Source organism: Canis lupus, chromosome 24 (genome assembly GCF_048164855.1).
Source record: "Canis lupus baileyi chromosome 24, mCanLup2.hap1, whole genome shotgun sequence".
Taxonomy (NCBI): Eukaryota; Metazoa; Chordata; class Mammalia; order Carnivora; family Canidae; genus Canis; species Canis lupus.
In genome coordinates, this window is record NC_132861.1 from 34229548 (window position 1) to 34238700 (window position 9153).

The following is a 9153-nucleotide window of genomic DNA, read 5'->3' on the forward strand; positions in this document are numbered from 1 at the left end:
ATAGCCAGGAACTTACAGTTAGGGAAAAAGCATTCTAACTTCATAAATACTTGGAGGTTTATGTTAAGTTTTAAATAGAATCTTTCTCTGTCACTGAACATATTTGAAAACATGAATTTCACATTGCATTCTCTTTAAATAGTATTGTAACAATTGGCATTGCCAGTAGAAATAGTGAATTCCAGAAGAGAAGATCATTGTATTCCTGACCATAGCCCATGATAAATATTTGTTGAATTAATGATAGAACCAAGCAATCTGATAGCTTTAGACATGTTGGCGTGGCTTATCAAAGATATATTATTTTTAAAGAGGACTGAACAGTTCTCTGGAATATGTGGAAGTATTATTAAAATTCTTCCATTCTCAGGAAAGAAAATGGGATGGCTGAAAAAAAGAAAAAAGGACTTGAAGGGACAAGCCTCTAATGCTGGCCTTAGGGAGGGCTGCTGATTGGTCCTGTCTTTGAAAACAGTGTATGCTATGCTACAAAAAGGGGTTTCTAAGCTGTAGTAGACTCTGGGGCCAGTGCTGGTAATGAGATTATTTTAGGTATAGACAAATGAATATTTTTATGTAATGGCTATATATTTAGTAGGTATTTTCTTAATTAATTTAAAGAGATTATATTTATTTGAGAGAGAGAGAGAGAGAGAGAGCATGAGCACAGGGGAGGGGCAGAGAGAGAAGCAGGCTCTGCACCGGTCAGGGACCCTGATGTGGGGCTTGATCCTAGAACCCCAAATGAGCCACCCAGGCACCCTATTTAGTAGATACTTAAAAAATTCAACTAATGCATCATATAGATCCAGTCTTTTTCTACTTCATTTTTAAAAAAATATTTTATTCACTTCTTTGAAAGAGAGAAAGAGAGGAGAGAGTGAGCAGGAGCAGGGGGAGGGGTGGAGGGAGAAGCAGAACCCCTGCCCATGCAGGGCTCAGTGCAGGGCCCCAGGATCATGACCTGAGCCCAAGGCAGGTGCTCAAATGACTGAGCCACCCAGGTGTCCCTGTATTCCCACTTCGGAGAAGAGCTCCCAGACTCTTCTCTGGGGGAAATGCTGCTGCATCATGGGTGCCAGTCTTGGTGGGACTGTTAATCAAGATGCTTCTTGTGTTGCTGGCCAAGGCATGGGACAAATGTCTGCTGTGTTTCTAAACTTCCAGTGAAATGATACAAGTTTTGTTTGGTCAGCCCTATAACTGCATAAGTCCTGCTACCTCTAGTCCTGGGGCTGTCTTAGCTGATCATCCCCAGCATCCACTTCTGCTCATCCTTCCATCTTAGGAGCTGTCCTGAATTTTTCCAATATGCTGTTTAAAAAATTTTCAATTCTATGTAACTACAGTAAGTTTTTGCTAATTAAATTAAAAAATTCTCTTTTACCTTGGATGTCATTGCTTCAGAAAAATTTATGTTTTAACATTAAACATGAGTTTTTAAAGGAAAACATAAATGATATGCAAATGATATGCAGATACAGTAACAATTGTGAAGCTTGGCAAATGGCTAATGGTTGCGAAGCATCATTACAAATATTGACATTAGTAATGAGCTTCCTGGGTGCGGTTAGGAATTAAAATTGGGGTACCTTGAAAAGCCATTTAAAAAGAGCATCAAAGATTATAATATTGGGATGATCTGGTAAGAAAAAATATGGACTTGATATGAATAAAACATTAATTAGTAAGTTACTAATGGTCTTGAAGGTCTAGAACAGATACGTTTTGAAGAGCGAGTGGTATTATTTCCTTGTTCAAGGTCAGGCTTTTTTTTTTTTTTTTTTCAAATAAAAACACTTCTTTGCCTGTATCAGAGAAAACTGTTTTTCTTTTTCTGAGTGACTTATTTTATTTTTGACATTATCTTTTCCCCAGTTAGTAAAACACCAAAAGTATAAATCTCTGTCAATCAAATCAAGGATCAGTGCTGCATTAAAGGTGTGTGTGTGTGTGTGCACGCGCATGCACACACATGCCTATATTTGTGTTTGAACTGGAACCATGCATCAGAGTCTGGTTATTTTTTTGTTAGTACTGCTAATGATTTCAGTCCTGCTTTTTCTGGACACATTGTTAGAAATGCCGTGAATTCCTTCGTGTCCCAACTCCAAGAAACAAGTTTTGACTTTTCTGTTGTCCCTCTCACTTTTAGGCTCTCTGGGTTTTGGTTTGGGGTCAAAACATTTGGATATGAAGACTTTTATCCCAGTAGTCTTGCTTTTTTATCTGATGCTTTCATTTTTATTTGAAAAATATAAATTTAAAATTTTGAGGTGTGTGTTGGGCTAAATAAGATTTAGACACCTGAACATGTTTTCGGCGATTATGTCTTCTCAGTGATGCCTCCCAAGGAAATAATGATCAGAAATGCAGATCACTTCTAACCCCCTGAATAGTCCACTGTGGGAAAAGAAAGGGTCAGGTAGTGGAGATTTCACTTTGAAATGATGAGACACCATATAATCGACTATGTTTCCAATATGACCTTTATTGAGCAATTACTGCTGTGACGTTTAACATCAATCAACGAAAGGTTGCAAACTGTGCATGTCAACGAGGTTCTCCCATGAACAAAAGTCCTTTTTAAATGCACCAGTGAGGTAAACATAATTATTCATATATAGCTTTCTTAAGGCTAAGAGAGTTCTGTGTTTCATTTATTATTTTTGGCTCAGTTGGTTCTTTGCATAATACATCTCAATACATCCCCCCCTTGAGTGCCCCCCTTCCAACAGCTTAGGAAATTGGCCAACTCCCCAGGTACATACAGTATCATGCATTTTAATCACCCAAAGACTGAGGAGGGAGCACCCTGAGCTTGCATGCAGTTCCCTCATATTGCACAAAGTAAAATACAATGTCTGGAGCCCCCATGGGAGAACCCGTTCTGTTTTGAAGCTGTCAATCACATGCATATTAAAATTGTCATATGGCTTAACCTTTTGCAATGGACTCAAATGTTAATCACTCTGGGTGACTTCCTTTACTATGGCGTGTGAAGTGACCTTCTCTACCTTTTTGGTAGACACTAGCTTCTCCTCAAAGGTCTCTTCATGCTCTTCGACCTTTTGAGTGACGGTTACAGATTTAGTGATGTATTTGGTAGCACCATCGCCCCCCTCACTGGTGATTTTTTCTATCTTTTTGGTCACCACCACTTTTTCCTCACCTCTGTCTCCCCCCTTCTTTTCATCGGCTGGGCTTAAGTCAAGCCCATTGGTGACAACCCCTTTCTCCTCTTCTCCCCCACTGCCTTTCTCCTTAGTTTCCTGCTCTTCCTCCTTTCCTTCCACCTCCCCATTTACCGCTATGTCTTCCTTCCTGGATTCCTTGGAACCCTGGTCACCCCCTTCCTCCTCACTTCCTCCTTCCCCTTCCGCCTTCTCCTTCTCTTTCTCCTTCTCCTGTGGCTGTGGCTTCTCCTCTTTGGCATCTTTCTCCAAGCTCACCTTTACTGATTTGGTGACGGTGCTCACCTCCTCCACCACTTCCTCCTTTACCGGGGACTCTGCCTTCTTCTTCTCGGGCACATCTTTTGGCTTCTCCTCCTTTTTCTCCACCTTCTCTTCCTTGGGAGATTCCTTTACTTCTTCTTTCTTTTCTTCCTCCACTTTCTCTTCTTCCTTTTTCTGTTCGCCTTTCTCAGCTCCAGCTTCGGCTTTTGGCTTTACCTCTTCCACTGGGGATTTTGGCATGGGAGACTTGGCTTTCTCTGGTTTTTCCACCTTGGCTTCTGCCACCGGCTCCTCCTTGGGAGCCACCTCTTCACGTTTTTCTTCAATTTTCTTTTCATCCTTAGCTTCGGCTTCCTCTCCTTCACCTTCGGCCTCCGTTTCTCCTTCTTCCTCCTGTTCGCCTTCTTCTTTTTCACTAGAACCTTCCTTCTCGGATCCTCCTTCTTCAGCTTGGTCTGATTTAGCCCCCTCCTCTTCCTCCTCTTCTTCCTCTTGGCCTTCCTCTTCCTCCTTTTCACCTTCCTCCTCCTCTTTAAGTTCAGGGGCAGCCGCTTTCACTGGAGACTTTTTGGTAGCTACCACTTCTTCTTCGGCTTGCTCCTCTTCCTTTTCTTCTGCCTCTTCTTCCTTCTCTTCTTTCATGGACACTGCCAGCTCCTCTGCAATGGCTGTCAGGGCTTCTTCCATTTCTGATTTCTCATCTTCCACTTTGGTTTCCTCTATGATCTCCTCGACAAATTTGTGTTGGACCTTTAGCTTAGGAGCCTCTACCTTGGTTTTCTGAATCTTACTGGATATTGTGACTGAGGGCTGTCGGTGTGTATACAGCGGTCCAGTGATGCTTCCTGCAAATGTGCTAAATCTGGTCTCTTCACCCTCCAGTAGTTTTCTAAGGATCAAGTCAAAAAAAGACAAGACATAATTAAGATCTCTGTGGCCTTCTGAGTTTCATTATGTTATGGGCGATGCAGCAAACACCTTTCAACAAAAATAATCACATGAATAAAAGATTCCGTTAAACCTGTGTAATACCTGTTATCATTTCACTCGTCCAAGGTATCATATCCAGAGATTCTCATGGACCACCAGCCAGTCACCTGCCGCAGCGACTGACCACACCCAATAGTCCACTCACACACCCAGCCACCGAATCTCAGCTCTGCAGCAGTCTATTTGCTGCACCATGAATATGCTGAAAAGCTCTCCCATGGTCAAAAAAGCCTTAGTGACCTTCCTGAGCATTTGGACTTTCAGGATGGCCACTAAATTTCTTTTAGCAAATATAATGTTCGACAAATCTAGAAAAGTGTTTAGTATATATCAGAATTTCGGGTATATCAAGTTATAGACTGGTCTGCAATTTTAATATAAAGTGTCTATTTAATATAAGTATTCAACTTTCCTGAAAAAAAAAAAAAAAGAGATAGCTCTGAATATAATCTATTCCTGCAATGTTACAATGATGACCTTTTGGAGGTAGAAAAACTGTTTAGTCAAGGATTTTCTCCTGTGAAGTTAGTCAACAGTAAGGTGACATCAGTTAGCAGAGCTATAATCTGTTTTTTTGTTTTGTTTTGTTTTGTTTTGTTTTGTTTTCTCTCTCTGGTTGAATATCTGGGTCTGTAGATATAAATCTACATAAAACAGAATACACATATTTTCTCTCTCTCCTCCCCCTCTCTCTATTCTATCTAATATATTCTATCTATCTATCTATCTCTCTATCTCTCCATCCTATCAATCTATGGCTGTTCTCAGCCAGATGATGGCAATAGTAAGCTGTAACAGAGAAACAGAGACATTGAATGTCCTGGAATCTGTCCTTGACATTATAAAGTCGAAAAGCTGAAAGCACTGTATGAAATATTAAAAACTAAAATTCCGTTTTTGTTTCAAACAGTTGGAAAACATCTCTCACTAAAATAAAAAAGTTTGAGCGTAATCAGCGCCCTCCCTCAAAACATTCTGTCTAGATACCTATTTTAATGAATGTTTACCCTTTAAATCTGTATGGAGTAGTAGAACCACATTTACAGTTCTTTAGAATAGTTTTTTTTTTTCTTCTTTGTTTGGTTTTGTTTTAATTAAGAAAGCAAGCCAGGCCCTGACTTAAGATCCCTGCCACCTGCTTGCTTGAACTCAAGTGATGGGGGTCCTGTCGGCGCAGCCTCCGCAGTGCGGTAAGTGTTTCGGCCGGGTGGGGAGTGAGCACGGTACCTGTACGCAGCGATCTCAATATCCAGAGCCATCTTGACGTTGAGGAGGTCCTGGTATTCTCGCAAATGACGAGCCATTTCCCACTTTGTGCCCCGAAGCTCATTTTCCAACTGCTGGATGGTGTCCTGAAAGAGACACAGCCAGAGAGACTCAGCCCTCCGCCAGCCAACTTCTCTCTGCAAAACCACTTGCCGCCCCTCCCCCCACTTCCCTCCAGTTCTGCAAACCCCGGTAGCTCCCGGCCCCTTAAAAACACAAACACGAAAACCACGGAGGAATTCATCGAATACACAAACGAACAGGATCAACCGGACAGGAGGAGATTTCCTGGGCACAACCCCATGCAGTAAGACTCCAGGAAACAAACGTGTTTGGGGAACACCTCTGCGCCCATCGGGCCTTCCTCCTCTGAGCCCTTTTGGGCTGAGTTCTGACCACGGGCCAGAAAAGTTGAGACCACGCGCGTTCCTGCCCCGGCCATCGTAAAGGCGCCGCTCCGTCAACCCCCCACACGTGCGCCCTACCCTCCCGCGTTGAGACCAGAACTCCCCGAGCTTTGCAAAAGGGCGGGGCTCCCGGGGAGCCCGAGCCGGCGGGCGGGGGAGGCGTGGGGGCGGGCTGCGGAGGGGCGGGGACGCGGGGCGCCCCTGCCTCGCTCGGCGTCGCGCGCGCACTGGGCTGCGGCCGCCAGGGAGCGCGGCGGAGAGCCCGCCGGGTCGCGTGCCCGAGCGCCGGGGGCGCGCGGCGCTGGCTCTGGCGCTGGCGCAGGGCGGCCGCGCAGCCGCGGTCCCTACCTGGTAGCTGCTGAGATCGTGGTTATGGCGCTCCTCGATGTCGCTGAGCTGCCGCTCCAGGGACTCCTTGGTGCCGCGCACCGACTCGAGCTCGATGCTCTTGGACTGCAGCTGGCGCCGGTACTCGGCGATCTCCTCCTTGGCGGAGCGGATGGCCTCCTTGTTCTGCTCGGCCGCCTCGGTCAGCTTGGCGTAGCGGCACTTAAACCACTCTTCGGCCTGGTGCATGTTCTGGTCGGAGTGGCATTCGAGCTGGGAGCGGATCTCCTTCAGCGCCGACGAGATGTCTGTCTTCAGGTAGTCTTTGCGCTCCACCGTGATGTGCGACGCCTGGATCTGGGCCAACAGGTCGGCCACCTCCTCCTCGTGGTTGCTCCGCAGGAAGGCCACCTCGTCCTGCAGCGACTGCACCTTCTTGTCCAGCTCCACCCTGACCAGCGACGCCTCCTCGATGTCTTTGCGCAGCGCGCGGATGGCCGCCTCGGTGTCGTCGCGCAGCCGTGCCTCCTCCTCGAAGCGCTCCTTGAGCCGGTGGATGTCTTCCTCCAGGTGGTCCGAGTCCAGCTGCACCTGAGCCTTCTCATGGTTCACCAGCTCGAGGGTGGCGCGCAGCTCGCGGATCTCCTGGTCGTACGCGTCGCCCAGCTGGGCGTGCGAGGCCTGCTTCTGCCGCAGCGCCTGGATCTCCGCCTCGATCTCCTTGTTCTGCTGCTCCAGGTAGTGCACCTTCTCGATGTAGCCCGCGAAGCGGTCGTTCAGCCCCTGCAGCTGTTCCTTCTCGTTGGAGCGGGACAGCTTGTAGTCTCCGCCCGGCCCGGCGCCGCCGTTGAGCAGCGACGAGGACTGGCTGAAATCGAGGCTGCTCTCGGCAGAGCTGAGCATAGCCGAGCTGTAGGCGAGGCGCGGGGCAAGCGCGCTGCGCTTGTAGGAGGAGGACACGGTGCTGGGCGAGCCGCGGGACCACGACTGCGAGCGGAAGCCGCTGGACGGGGAGCCGCTGACGCGGCTGAAGCTGGAGCGGGTCTCGGTGACCCGCCGGTAGGCGGACGGGTTGCCCAGCGAGTCCAACGTGTAGCTCATCTTGGAGGCCTCGGGGCGTGTGGCTGTCACAGCGTTCTGCTGGGCTCGCCGCAGCCCATTTATAGCCGCGGCGGCTGGTCCCGGGCCAGGGCCCCGCCCCGTGGAGGCGGCGGCCGAGGAGGCGGGGACTGCGGGCCCCGGGCCGGGGGAGACGAGGGGGGCACAGGCAGCCTAGCGGTGATTCAGCGCCAGCTCCACGTGGGCCCGCGCCGCACCGGACCCCGGACTTCGCTGCCCGGCCCCTCCCCCAACTCTCCTCGCTGTCCCAGACCACTTGTCGCCCATCGAGCCCCCTCTCTCCGTTTCCCTTCGCCTTCGGATTGCATCTTGCACCCTCGGCGCGAGTGTGCACCCAACGCCCTTTCTTTGTCTAGTCACTCTTATGCCACATCGGGCACTCTTCTCCCGACCCCCTGGCCACCCGCGGCTCTCCTTTCTTCTTTTGCCCTTTCTCCATTACTTTTTTCTTTACTCATCTTCTGTGCCGAATCTCTTTCCCTCCTTTCGGGCATCTCTTCGCTCTCCCACTCCACTTTCAGCCTTTAGTCCCACTCACTGAGCCCCTTCCTCCTGGACCCCCTTCCCCCCCCTCCATCCTTTCCTTCTCCCCTTCTCCTTCCTCCCCTCCCCCGACTTTCCTCCCCTCCCCCATCCTCTTTTCCCCTCGCCTCCCTCCCCTTCCCCCACTCCTCCTTTTAAAGCAGCCCGAGATGAGCACTAGCACAGAGTTGGGCCTAGAAGAAGAAGAAGAAGAAAAAAAAAAAAAAAGACTTTGAAGAACAGTCGGCCTGAAGGCTTCGGGAAGGGGACAAAGAGGATGGGCCTGGGTAGTTATTTGTATTAAAAGTGGGATGTGGCGCTACGTTCTGCTTAACGTTTGGGGGACGTCCGCAGCTTCCGCGGGGGCAGAAGGTAAGGCGCTTGTGCTCGCTATGGCGCCGGCAGCACCAAGGACAGCGCCCAGGCTGCGAGCCGGGAGAGACGCCGGTGCCCTGGGGGCTTGTCACCCTGCCGAGCCTGTCAGGTTGGCGGGGGTTTCCTTACCCCTCTTCTCCCAGAGTAAATACAACTAAAGCCTGTTTGTAGTGACTCTGTTTGCAGGGGCCAAGCTGGAATCAAACACTAAGATTTCTCTGCAATGCAGAGTTGGCACAACGAACCGATTGCAGATTTTGAAAACAACTAAAAATTCATTAAAGTCAGGTAACAGAAATAATATACTTGCAGCCCAGTTTGAGCTTTCTAACATATGGTAGACGCAAGAGATCAAGAGATAAAAGGACTGAAATTTGAAGGTCAAATATTCCTTGGAAAGGAGGATTTGAAATATGCTGAGGTGAAAAGTCCAGGGGAATATAGTTTGTGAGAAGTTTGAACACAAACAATTGCTTTGTCATCATTGTGTTCAGTACTCCCTGTATGTAACTGCGGTGATTGGAGAGCACCTGAATTAATTTAAAATTAATTTAAAAGTTGCCAAACAGGTTCACCACAACCTTGAATAAAACCAGGTGTTTTTTTTTTCTTTCAATTAAAATGTATTTCCCCATTTAGATATTAATGACTGATTTGGGATAGATTTTCCATACCTTTAAACATGTTTA

At 48.0% G+C, this 9153-nt stretch overlaps 1 protein-coding gene across 1 annotated transcript; it reads right to left on the reverse strand.

Moving 5' to 3' along the window:
- Positions 1 to 2471: 2471 nt before the first annotated feature.
- NEFM (neurofilament medium chain) lies at positions 2472 to 7597 on the reverse strand. Its single transcript, XM_072796241.1, has 3 exons — positions 6470 to 7597; positions 5676 to 5800; positions 2472 to 4347 (listed from the first exon to the last, which is right to left on the reverse strand). Exons 1-3 carry the CDS (start codon positions 7547 to 7549, stop codon positions 2964 to 2966), a joined length of 2589 nt encoding a protein of 862 aa, XP_072652342.1. The 5' UTR covers positions 7550 to 7597; the 3' UTR covers positions 2472 to 2963.
- Between the last annotated feature and the right edge of the window lie 1556 nt (positions 7598 to 9153).

Excerpts from the sequence above, each read along its gene's own strand:
- NEFM (XM_072796241.1), bottom strand. The coding sequence starts at position 7,549 with ATGAGCTACACGTTGGACTCGCTGGGCAACCCGTCCGCCTACCGGCGG. Across the intron at positions 5,801-6,469 it reads ACGATCTCAGCAGCTACCAG|GACACCATCCAGCAGTTGGA; the intron begins GTAGGGACCGCG and ends TGTCTCTTTCAG. Across the intron at positions 4,348-5,675 it reads ATTGAGATCGCTGCGTACAG|AAAACTACTGGAGGGTGAAG; the intron begins GTACCGTGCTCA and ends CTTGATCCTTAG.